Source organism: Silene latifolia, unplaced genomic scaffold, assembly GCF_048544455.1.
Source record: "Silene latifolia isolate original U9 population unplaced genomic scaffold, ASM4854445v1 scaffold_235, whole genome shotgun sequence".
NCBI classification, from domain to species: Eukaryota; Viridiplantae; Streptophyta; class Magnoliopsida; order Caryophyllales; family Caryophyllaceae; genus Silene; species Silene latifolia.
The window spans coordinates 113,098-126,215 of record NW_027413185.1 but is presented as its reverse complement, the minus strand read 5'-3'; the positions used below and the strand labels follow the sequence as shown (position 1 = coordinate 126,215).

Sequence of the window (13,118 nt, the reverse complement as noted above, 5' to 3'; positions counted from 1 at the left end):
ACTAAATTTTCAAAAACAGTTGTGTGGGAGAGGCTCCTTCCAAGCGACATTCAAAGAAGCGCTGCTAACGACGCCATCAACCGGTGGCGTTCAATGTTGATAGCTACCAACCATCTTATCACTAAATGCCACAATGTGGTTGAGGCAAGAACTATTTTTGAGAAACTGTGTGTGAAAGCTAATGAAGAAGTACAGTCGTTACTGTCCAAACTTAGTATGGAAGAAGAACTACGTAACGAAGATGCACCCAACGTTGAGCCGACTAGTCCCCCAATTCTAGATCCAGTACGTTGTACGACGAAGGGTCGTAGTGCACGTAAAAAAAAAGGAATTTGGGGCCAAAGAAGAGGGCTAAGAAAGCGACCGAAGAACCCAGTACCATGTACACCGCTGTTCCGCGCCTCATTTGAATTCCACGGTTCCATATGAAATAGGTGAAACATTTTGGGAAGTTTTTTTGGCTGAAGATGAACTGTTAGTTAGACCAGTTAATTTTGTGTCAACACTTTACTCATATTAGTTGTAACATATATGAAATCAGATTGATATATCTGCGTTCATACATGTTACCATTTTATGATGCTACAAACTGGTCACATTTATGTAACAAAGTGGTGACATTATTAATTATACTCCAATTTCACCATTTTTAGTCTAAATTATGTATTCTAACTTGAAGTTTAGTGTATGGCTGTTTATTTTGGATAATTTGCGACCTTTAACATTTGTGTTTCTGTTGAAAACATGGGTTACCTCAACCACCTTTGTAAAAGAAGAAGGTGACATTATTTGCGAGCTTCAACATTTTTTGCTTGGGTGTAATCACTATACTCATATAAGCTGTAACATATATAAAATCAGAGTTATATATCTGCGTTCATACATGTTACCAATTTATAATGCTACAAACTGGTGACATTTGTGGCATCAAGGTGGTGACATTATTACGTATACTCCAATGTCACCATATTTAGTCTAAAGTATATATTCTGATATGAAGTCTAGTGTATGGCTATTTTATTTTTGATAATTTACGACCTTCAACATTTGTGTTTCTGTTGAAAACATGGGTTACAACAATGGTCATGATAACACCGTGTTTTATAAGTTGCTGACATTTATGGTCAACATCAAAATGTTAATACTTTACTACAACAATGTGACCATGTTTGTTCCACATGTCACTATATTTGTACAGCATAAGGTTGATACAATAGGAGGAGTGTTTGACACCTTCAAAATGTTACTACAGCACTGGTAATACTAATACCAAATTAATCTACACATCGGTAGATCACAAGTTTTTTACGAAACGAGGACAATTAAAAAAACCCTTCACAGTACGACGGACCAAAAGTGGTGTCCCAAAATACATCATTATCAGCAAATGACAGCTATGTGCCCCTACTTCACTTCTTCTTACCGGCAGGCTTTGTTGCTAGACGGCTCGGGGCGCGGGTGACATCAGCAGGGCAAGTAAGATTAAGACCTCCTGGTGTACGGTCCCTAGCACGAGTGTACCTGAGCTCGTACGAGCGGGTTGGTACTTGTTTGCCAATGTCATCAATCCCCAAGTCAAACGATGGTGGGAGTACCACGTTTTCCAAAGCCTGGTCCACCTGATCAAGTATGGCAACGAAGTCAGCATAGAAAATGGGATCGTTATCCAATTTCTGCGTCAACGACTCTGCTACTTCTCCCGTCTCTCCAACATTTGCGGGCTGCTGTTGTCGCGCCTGCTGAGACAGGGGAGGATCCGAGGTCATATCCGCTACCATTTCACGATGCAAGCGTGATACCAACTTCTGGTTCCTCTTGGACTGGTACCACTTCAGTACACGCTCCTACACATTCACCAATATCGCTTATGAATATATTTAACCAACTTGAATACACTAATATAATGTTAAACACACATCATATAATGTCGCATTTAATGAAGAACTACATTTTACCTCTATGAACCTGACCTCTTAATATGTAACAACATTTAGTTAGAATGTCACCACTTTATGTTCTCAACAAATACCTACATATCAAAGCTTTGATGGACACATGTCATCAGAAATTGACAATGTAACCATCTTTAGTTAATATGTGACCATATAATGACTGTTTTATATACACAGAATATGCTGACACATTTCATACTAAAAGAACTGCATATCACAACTACCAGTGGTAGTTGTGATATGCAGTTCTTTTAGTATGAAATGTGTTGTGGCAGTGGTAGTTGTGATATACAATTCTTTTAGTATGAAATACGTCAGCAAGTTCTGTGTATATAAAACAGGCATTATATGGTCACATATTGACTAAAGATGGTTACATTGTCAATTTCTGTTGACATGTGTCCATCAAAGTTGTGATATGTAGGTATTTGTTGAGAACTTAAAGTGGTGACATTCTGACTAAATGTTGTTACATATTAAGATGGTGTGTGTGTGTGTGTGTGTGTGTGTGTGTGGTGTGTGTGTGTGTGTGTGTGTGTGTGTGTGTGTAAAACTTAAAATGGTGACATTCTGAGATAAGATGGTTACATTGTGATCTAATGTTAGGATGTGGCAGTGGTAGACACACACACACCACACACACACACACACCATCTTAATATGTAACAAAATTTAGTCAGAATGTCACAACTTTAAGTTCTCAACAAATACCTACATATCACAACTTTGATGGACACATGTCAACAGAAATTGACAATGTAACCATCTTTAGTCAATATGTGACCATATAATGCCTGTTTTATATACACAGAACTTGCTGACGCATTTCATACTAAAAGAATTGTATATCACAACTACCACTGCCACATCCTAACATTAGATCGCAATGTAACCATCTTATCTCAGAATGTCACCATTTTAAGTTTTACACACACACCACTTGCTGTCACAATGAATAGTACAACACCTACAAATCCTTGCTATGATGGTCACATTTTATCAGTCCACGAGAATGTATCCATTTTTTATCAAAATGGTGACATTGACAGTTTTAAACACACAGGGTCACATTTTACAATGTAACCACATTTTATCCCAATGTCACCATATTAAGTGTTCCACACACCCAAAAGATTCTAACCATCTTTAGAGTTATGTGTTCCCAATGTAACCATCTTAAATACCAATGTCACCATTTTAACAGTCCATAATATTTTAACCATCTTCAGAATTGACAATACACAGAACATGGTGTCATCTTTCATACTAAAACAACTACTTATCACAACAACTATGGTCACATTTAAAAAGTAAATCATTATGTAACCAGACTAACCCAAAATGTCACCATTTTCAAGTTTCAACACATGCTAATTAAGGGTCGTCTTCACATATCATACAGTATTAATTGATTTTCAAGGCTAGACAAGTGATGGTACTTACGTCGTTATATAGATGACGGAGATCCTCGTCAGTATAGGGAGGTCATCTGGCAGCGGTAAAGACACATTCCTACATCCCTTATCATCTGCAGTTGCAGTGTTCTCGGCCGGACGAGCTGCTTCTTGCCCGGTAGCTACTACTACAGGAACCACCCCTTCAACCGTCTGTTGGTAGAATGTCTTTTCCAGATTGATGGAGACTGGGTATGTCTTCAGATCCCACACCCCGATACCAAACCCCCTATGGACTGTGTAAGCTTTGCATTCTTCTTCAACTCGCTTCTTCAGTTCCTCATAGGTCCAATGCTGTATTAAGGGTAGTGTACTCAGTGCAGGTTCACCCCTCCAAGTCATTCGGTGAAAGTAGAGTAATTGAAAGAACATTAGGCATCCTCCAATGCTTTTCGAGTCATTGTCCTTCCATGACTCCACGGAATGGTCAAAACGATCTAGAACGTAAGAGCACCAGTCCATCTTCGGAATGGAAGCCACATCCTCTACCGCGCCAATTAACCTCGTGTCAACTCGATTGTGAACGGTTGGGGCCAAGAAAGATCCCATTGCGAACAACATAAACATCCTCTTAAATTCTGATCCACCTTCTACTAATTGCAGCATCTCACCTCTTACCTTGTCCAATTATATGTCTTTCTTCGGCAACGCACCAAACCTCTCTATCCAAGACTGCACTAACTCCTTATCGTCTGTAACCAGTGGCACTTCCTCCCCCCCACACGGCAACATGAACACATCGTAGACATCATGTTTACTGATTGAGAAGTGGACAAACCTATTAAACAACATCAGCCTAGTATGCGTATCATACCGCTCCAACAACCAATCTATAATGGTATGAATAAACTTTGACGCCTTCAACTCGAGAAATCCTCCGAAGCCAATATGTTCAACGTCTTTTCTCTGAGCTGTCGATAAATGGCTGATGACATAGTGTAGGGAAGCTGGTGACCCATGCCCCTCCACTCCTTTCAATTTCCTATATCCGAAGACAATCAATTAGTCGTTAAAGAAAAATATTATCTTAGTTGCATGAACATGAATGGTCAAAGGTATCACAATCAAATAGTAATAGATTTTAAAGGATTGTAAACATACGTTCCCTCTTTTCTCTGTCATTTTTTTTCCCAGCCACTGCCCCATCTGTTAACTTTCTCTTTGACCCTTGGCCAACCTCCACCTCTTTCGATCTTTGCTCAACAGCTGCCACCTTGAGATCCCCTGCTTGCACAAAAAAAGGGTTGACGGTCAAAGAATATGTGTACAACTTACAACCACAGATGTCATCGTGTTAGAATCTTAATCTCACAGATGTTACCATCTTATAATCAAATTATGTCACAGACATATCGGACGTAAGATGGTCACCTGCTAACCCTAAACAGGCATATCACAAATCTGTTACCATTCTAAGAATAACATTGTAACCATTTTAGAATAAATTTTATAACGCAAGATGGTCACATGTTAACACTAAAGAATATGTCACCATTATTAAGATGATGACATTTCCACTACTAGTAAATATGTCACCCTTGTTTTCATAGATGTCACCAGATTAAGCTGAGCTATGGTGGCCACTTTTTCCACGACATATATGTCACACTATTACGCCAGATATGTCACCATGTTAAGATTTATGGACACTCAGACAAACTACATTTTCTACCCAAAGGTGGTCACATAATAAACATTTTATAATATGTCACTATGTGTTATTATATATGTTATGCTGTTAAGTTCATGTCACATCTTCACTCTATTATGTAACCATATTAAGATATTCATAAAACTCAACACATACGTACATTTTCAAACTATTATGGTCACAATTTAAACAATAACACGTATGTCACTATGTGTAAGTATACATGTTATGATGTTAAGCTCATATCACAATATCTCTACTCTGTTATGTAATCATGTTAAGATATTTAGTCTACACTACAGTGGTCACATTTCATACTGTATACAAACCACATGGATATGTTATAGTATTCACCCAATTATGTAACCATGTTAAGATATAGACATGTTCATCATATGGTGGTCACATTTTAAACAACATCTGAACACTGTTATGTAACCATGTTCAGATATTTAGTCTACACTACAGTGGTCACATTTCATACTGTATACAAACCACAAAGATATGTTATAGTATTCACTCAATTATGTAACCATGTTAAGATATAAACATGTTCATCATATGGTGGTCACATTTTAAACATCACATGTTATGATGTTTAGCTCATGTCACAATATCTGAACACTGTTATGTAACCATGCTGAGACATTTACTCCACACTAAATTGGTCACATTTCAGGCTGTTTACAGACAACAAGGATATGTTATAGTATTTAGTTTAATTCAGCACAATAGATATGGAACATCTACTTCTCAATGTAGTAACATGTCAAAAGTGACTAATATGTGACCATGTTTTGGCATATTTGTAACCCTGTCAAAGTTTAGTCAACAAACCCAAACACAGGTCTATAACCCTGACTCCGTCACATATTTCAAATTAAACACTGGACATTTATGAGATAAAATGGTCACATTTCTCAGGCAAATCACTAACAGCTTACCATCTACCGTGCTTGTGTCATCTTTGGTCATCTTCTTTGCACCAAGAGCAGCTGCCATTTTGACGACTTTACTCAGCATATCTGTCAAGCCACCATCTTCAGATTCTGACCCCTGCTTCTCCTCCTCACCACTGTCTTCCCTTTCATCGTCGCCACTTCCTTCCCCCTCACCACTGGCTTCCCCTTCTTTCTCATCAATAGTTTTAGTTTTCTCCGAAATATCCTCTGATTCATGACTTTCTTCCCCTTCATCTCTTTCCACCGGCTCCCTAAATGAAATCCCAGATTTCATCTTTTCTTTTCCCTTCTGCATCGCCTGCTTCCCTTTGCCTTTCTTCTCATATATCCAATGAAAAGTGTAATTAATTCACATTACCAACAAAAACAAATTCAATAATCCTAATCTCAACAAACCTGACAAAACAGCATAACCTGACAATTTATATCTTATTTGACAGTTTTTTTTTCAACACACAAATACTACTCAATTCAAGCATACACAATACAATCACTTTTATGCACCAAAATAATTTCTTAACAAATCCCGACTTCACCTGACATTATTGCAACCTAAACAACACTATCAACACCAAATCTGACTTTTTTGACCCATTTTAATTACATTAATGTCACCATTCTTTAAGAAATAAAGATCAACGTGTTTAATAACTCCATTTATTAAATCTACTCATGCATGCATGGTTCACTAACAACATTTAACAATGAACACCATATTTTTTACCTAATGTTACCTGACACATCATTCATCAACAAAAAAAGAAAATATGCAATCCATAGTTTTCTTCGGGGGTGTCCTCCTCGCCATTTGTTTCTTACCCATCGAATGTTCAAAATTTGTAGAGATCAAGCTGATGAAGAAGATTTCGATGCTAAAATGGCGTTTAAAATGGGAAAACAACAATTATTGTTGATGATGGCTAGAGAGTGATTAAAAAAATAAAAAGTGATGTGAGAGTGTGATGAGAGAGGGTGAGGTTTGTGTTGTATAATTGCTTCACTGACAGCAGACGAAATATGGGGAGCTCCTCCTTTGTTTATTAATTTTTTTTTGCTTTCCCAACAATTCAATCAATTAAATATTAAGTTGCCCTGCCCCACTAGTATCCATATCACTCAATATGGTATTGATTTGGCCCGTCTACACCTTATGACGGATATACTCCATCACAAGAGAGACTAATTGATAAGACAATAGCAGGGCATCGTGATCAGGCACCAACAAACAAACCAAACCATTTGTACTTTTTACCTGTTAGTTTCTGTAATAACTCGACACAATGACTACCGGAGTTGTGATCACAAATATTCTCATAACTTCGAATATTCTAAGACAGTTAAATAAAACTGAAGTGAATAGTATATCTGAAATGATCTAACTAAATCAAAATCGACCTAAGTGTTGTTTAAACAGATGTGTCAACAGTAATTCATTTAACTGTCTTAGAATATTCGAAGTTATGATAAAATTTTATATGGTCAACTGATCATGGTTTATGCTTTAGTGCCTGAGGAGAGTTTAAGGGTTAATTTGAATGCTTATATTAACTGCAATTTTATTATTTCAGGACACGCTGAAATCGCCTCCACCAGAAAATAAGGTGATGAAGAAGGCCAATACAGTTGGAGTGATCATGACAACATCGTTCTATATGATGTGTGGTTGCTTAGGCTATGCTGCATTCGGGAATAGCGCCCTAGGAAACATGCTGACTGGCTTTGGATTCTACGAGCCCTTCTGGCTCGTAGATTTGGCTAACATCTTCATTGTCATCCACTTAGTCGGAGCATACGAAGTATGAAATCTAAACAATCCTCAAATACAACTATTTTTTCACAGTACTAACTTGCACTCTATCAGTGCAGTTCTTGATGCATTTTTTGTAATTGTGGGTCACCTCGAAACAGTTTCTTTATGTCATTTTGACAATACACCTAACAATGGCCCATCCCAAATCATGGGCTTGAAACAAAAGCCTCTAGACGGACTGACTAATGTTATTGCGTTCTCTAACGAACCCTGAAACATCTTATGTTGTTGTCAAGTATTTGTTCAACCAGTGTACAGCAAAATGGAGTCATTAGCAGCCGAAAAATGGCCAAACTCAACCTTTGTCAAGGCAGAGTATCCGATTAAAATAAGCAGCAGAATTGAATTCAGCTTGAACCTACTAAGGCTAACAAGAAATGTTATCAGGATCGGGATCCTACTTTGGGTCGTAGAGGGGTGGTAGGATCGGATCGCAGGATCGAATCGTAGGATCGTAAGATCCTACAAATAGCTTGGATAAACAAGTTTATGTTAACAATTTGGTATAATATGTGATGTATAATGTTAAAAGTTTATTTAATGACATGAAAGTCTTAATAATCATATAAATATATTACATATACCTTTAATTTAGAGTTGTAAGTATAGAAGAACAACCAACACAGAAATTTGTATCACAAAAAAAAAACATTTTACGATCCTGAACGATCCTACACGATCCTGTACGATCCTGTACGATCCTAACCGATCATACCCGATCCTGTATGATCCTATACCGATCCTACCACCAAAACGATCCTACGACGATTTGAATCGTTTTCCACTTTCTGGTTCGTAGGATCGTACGATCCGGATCGCGATTTTAACAACAATGCTAACAGGCAGAACCATTTTTGTTATTTTAATAACCACATTAGCCATGGCAATGCCCTTCTTTATTGACATATTATCTTTACTCGGGTCAATCGGGTTTTGGCCATTAACCGTGTATTTCCCGATTGAAATGTACATTGCACAAAACAAGATCAAATGGAGGTCTATCAAGTGGTTTGTGTTGCAGCTTCTCAGCTTGCTTTGCCTACTGGTTTCCCTTGCCACAGCAGTCGGGTCAAACGGAGAAAGAAGTTATAAAAGTACCTTAAGTTGCAGAAAACATGATGAATTGGGATGACAAAACGGACGAAAATGTAGAATAACAGCAGAGTAATAGATGACAAAGTTGTCGCGGCTGATAACCTGAATCGTCTAAAATCCAATCTAAAAATTCGGTGCACCGAACCCGAATCGAGTCTACTCTCCATATTTTCAATTTAATCCGATTTGTCTTTAAATCAATGTAAAACATTAATTACTCCAAATGACTCATACAGCATACTAGGAAACTTTTGGTTGGTTAGTAAACCAGAACAAAGATTAAGAAGAAGCAAAGATAGCTATAACGCAGGCGAAGAGTAACCGAAAGCAACTAGTGTATGTAGCCATAACCGAAAGAGAAGATTAACCGAGATTAAAGCAACAAAATGACAATGTATCTCTACTACAAATACGAAAACAACAGAACGAAGCATCACTCCATCTAATAGACAATAATTAAATACTGAATCAAGCTAAGAAACCTTGTATCGAAATAAAAAAGAAAATCAGAATTTGAGCAGACCACCGCGAACCTGACATTCGAGCAGCGGCACCAGACCGCCAATCTTCTTGTATCAGCATCCTTCATGAGCGGCCACCACCTCCGTTCAATCTCCGAGCAACCCAGAATTCAGCCTCTAAACCTTATTGCTCAGCCGATTTTGCAGAATTTGCACCACCAATTCAAAAAAAAAACAAATTAGTTGAGCAATAATTGATAAACGTGAATAGGAATAGAGGAATTGAAGGTTAATTCTATAAATTGAGAAGAATTTATTGTTGCTACTCTATTTTTCCCCAAATTTTGGGTTCGTCTGATGCATTTTTTGGCTGGAAGGGAAGATAAACGAAGACGATGACGATTTTTGTTTATTAATAATGCCAGGTTTGTTTGATTTTTCTATTTGATCTTAGTCGTTGGTTTCCTTGATCCAATGGCTGAGACTTCAAACTCACAACTCACCGTAAGAACCAAACTCACGAGATCCCGCCTCTCTCTCTCTCTCTCTCTCTCTCTATATATATATATATATATATATATATATTGAGGATCCTATGAGAACTCTCTTTACATGAGAACCATGAGAACCTCATGTCCAGAACCTTTAAATTAAAGGTTCAGAATCTTTATATTAAAAGTTCAGAATATTTGTAACGAACGTTCAGGGGTTACCAATCAGTTACCTATCATTTTTTTTCTAACGTACCACTCTTAAACACGATAATAAAATTATAAATCATATTAAAACAGTGTTGTCCTAAAATATAAAGATTGTGGAACTTGAAAATGGCATAAAAGATCTAGTCATGATGGTACATTAGTGGTACTGCACTACTGCACTCAATAATTAAACTTGAATTTTGGTTTACTTTTATTTTTTATTTTTTCTAAACTATGGTATTTATTTGCCCTTAAAAAATCTAACTTCTGTCCTCGTGTTTCTTCCTAACACACCGCTTCACAGAAGAATAATTTCTATAGACAACACTATTACATTTATTACATCGTCAAAAACCCGTGTTTAGTGGAGTCAACCAACGCACGAGCTACCGAACCACATGTCATGTGTCCAAAGTATTAACAACGACCTCATTGAAGAATCTTAAGTTAGATTCATTACCTTTACAACTGATTTCAAGAGCAAATGATATGACTGAATCACAATTTTTATGGCAAGTGTTCTCAATTGCGTCTGAATCTTTGGTACAAAAATTATGAATTTTTGGTATAAAAGTTCTGAACCTTTAATACAAAGGTTCTGAACCCGAGATTCTCATGGTTCTCATGGGAAGGAGGTTCTCATAGGATCTCAACCGTTGATGAGCAAGATTTAGGGTTAACTTAACTTAATATTAAAAAAAAATATAGAATAATTAGAATAAAAATATAAACATCAGAGATTAAAAAGACAACTTCAAGTACTTAGAATTGAGATATGTTACCAACGATAAATATATATTCTTATTTTCATTAAATACAGCAGTGACTATCGAAATAGAGATATATGATATTAGATTTTTATGTTATTTTATTCTTATAATATGATAGTATAGTACTTATTGGAGGTAGTGTGTTGGCGCATATCAGGATTGGGGGAATATATTGGTAGATTGTATGGAATAGACTTGAACATTTAGTGAAGAGGGCTAGACAACTTCCTCGTCGAAGACTGGACTTGCAAAGACCCGCACCCATCTTAATATTAAAGGAGAGGCCCTTTCTAGCGCCTAACTTTATTCAATCAAGAATCGTCTTTATTAGGGCGAGCTTCTATCTATTTCTACGACATAACTAACATGCTCTCCACACGCCCTTTATAAGAACGGGCGCTTCGTATCCAACTCTCTCTCTCGCTCCACATTATAGAGGAAGCCAACCATCTTAATGATTAGCATGCCGTCCTTTCGCTCACATCTAACTCGCGTTTGTAATACATAAGGGGATTCCGCTCGCTCCTTAAAGAATAGGGGCAACTCGCATTCTTCTTTTAGGCGCTTTCGCTCGCAACATCAACAACAAGCTGAACTCGAAGCTCTCGAATCTGACTCCGCTCCTGCGCGCATTTTACTTTTAAGGGGCTTTCACTCCCTCCACTCCTTCGATATTAGCCCATTCATTTTTGATAGGACTAAGCTGACGCAAAATGTCATAATCTTACGAGACTGTCTGCGGCATTGAGAGGGTAGGGCGCATTCACATGGAAAAGGCGGGGAAGAATAAGCCGTAATTTAGGAGGTTTAAGAAAAGAGTCTGACTTTTGAAAAGAACCCAAGCCAGGGAATTTGCTCGCAACTTGTATTTAACGCGTTAACATGCCCAAAGCTCTCTCTCCGAGAAAGCCTCTCCCGAAGACCCTCTCCCTATGGCCCTTATGTATGGCCTTTATTTATGGCCCTATCCCGAAGACCCTCTCCCTTATGCCCCGGATACCTGAATACCCTCTCCGCGCCACTAGTGACTTCCTCTCTGGCTTATGGACAGAGGTTAGACTGAAGCTGGGCTCTACGCCTTTGTCGATTGATCCCGAGGGAGGTTAAACTTACCAAGCAAGCCTTGTCTTCCAATCTTGAATCAAATCCCGGAGCGAGAAGACTCTGTGAGTCATTTTCTTTCCTAATATAGCTCATTCAAAGTTCATATTCGTTGATGTCAATCTCGGCCAATCTCGTACGATCTGACCTCATTTCTTACATTGCTAGGGGAATGAATCCTCAACCCAATCGAGGTAATTAGAAGCCTCAGCTGGCACGGCAGGCTTAGTGAAAGCATCAGCGGTCATCCGAGGAGATATGATGAACCCTCGCTCCTAGCCCTCTTCACCCACGGAATTTCAGCAAATTATAAAAGCAGCTTGCCTAAAGTCTTCGGTAAATCTAGCCTCAAAGGTAAGATCGTTTATAGAATTAGACGCTCTTATGCGAGATTGATTCTGATCTCTACTACTCGTTTCGTCCTTCCTTGGGTCGAGGATTGAGACAGACGGAAGGACAGTTTGGTCAAGCGGCTGGAAAGAGGTCTCTGTCAAACCTATTCTTTTTATTTAACTCATCTTCTTCTAATGCGACTAGCTTGCGCTAACCCGGAAAAGACACTCTCTGACCCCTATCCTAAGAACTTGTCCTAAGAAAGATGCGACCTCTTCTAGAACGTCCATCATGCAAGGGCGTTTCGGTCTATCCTGCCTGCCAACAAGTCTTTGGTGAATAAGCCAGGGATCGAAGTCAAGAGTTTGGTTGGTTACCGTTGGTAGAGACCCTCTCTTTGTATCTTGACTGAGGGGCAAAGCTCGTTTTCTTGTTTCAAAAGAAGCCTCTTCCATTTTGTTAGGGTACGTTCCAATTGTCAAGTACACAAAACCCATTTCTCAATAAAAGAGAGAGGTTCTCTTGCTAGCGTGCGGACATATGAACTGCAGCTTGCTTTTGAGGAAGGGGCGGTAAAGGGCGCATCCTATTTAGTTCTAAAGCTTAGGCAAATTTCTCTTATATAAGAGGGGTCCCGTAGAAAGGACCCATTCAGCTTCCCCACTCGTTTCTGGCTCTGGATCTGAGACTGTACAAACACATAAAAGTGTTCAATTCAACAATTCAAACAGGGGACAAGCTCCCTAAGATATCCGTTCCTTCACTCGATCGATGGAAAACAGCCCCACTTTCTCGTCGGTATGCTCACACGCGCCAAGACTCTTGACT

General features: G+C 38.4%; 1 protein-coding gene across 1 annotated transcript; it reads left to right on the top strand.

The window, feature by feature from the left end:
• The first annotated feature begins 7,554 nt into the window (after positions 1-7,554).
• LOC141638937 (amino acid permease 6-like) lies at positions 7,555-8,961 on the top strand. The gene is made up of 3 exons (XM_074448115.1): positions 7,555-7,811; positions 8,061-8,195; positions 8,664-8,961. The coding sequence occupies exons 1-3, from the start codon at positions 7,555-7,557 to the stop codon at positions 8,959-8,961; spliced, it is 690 nt and encodes a 229-aa protein (XP_074304216.1).
• Positions 8,962-13,118: the final 4,157 nt, after the last annotated feature.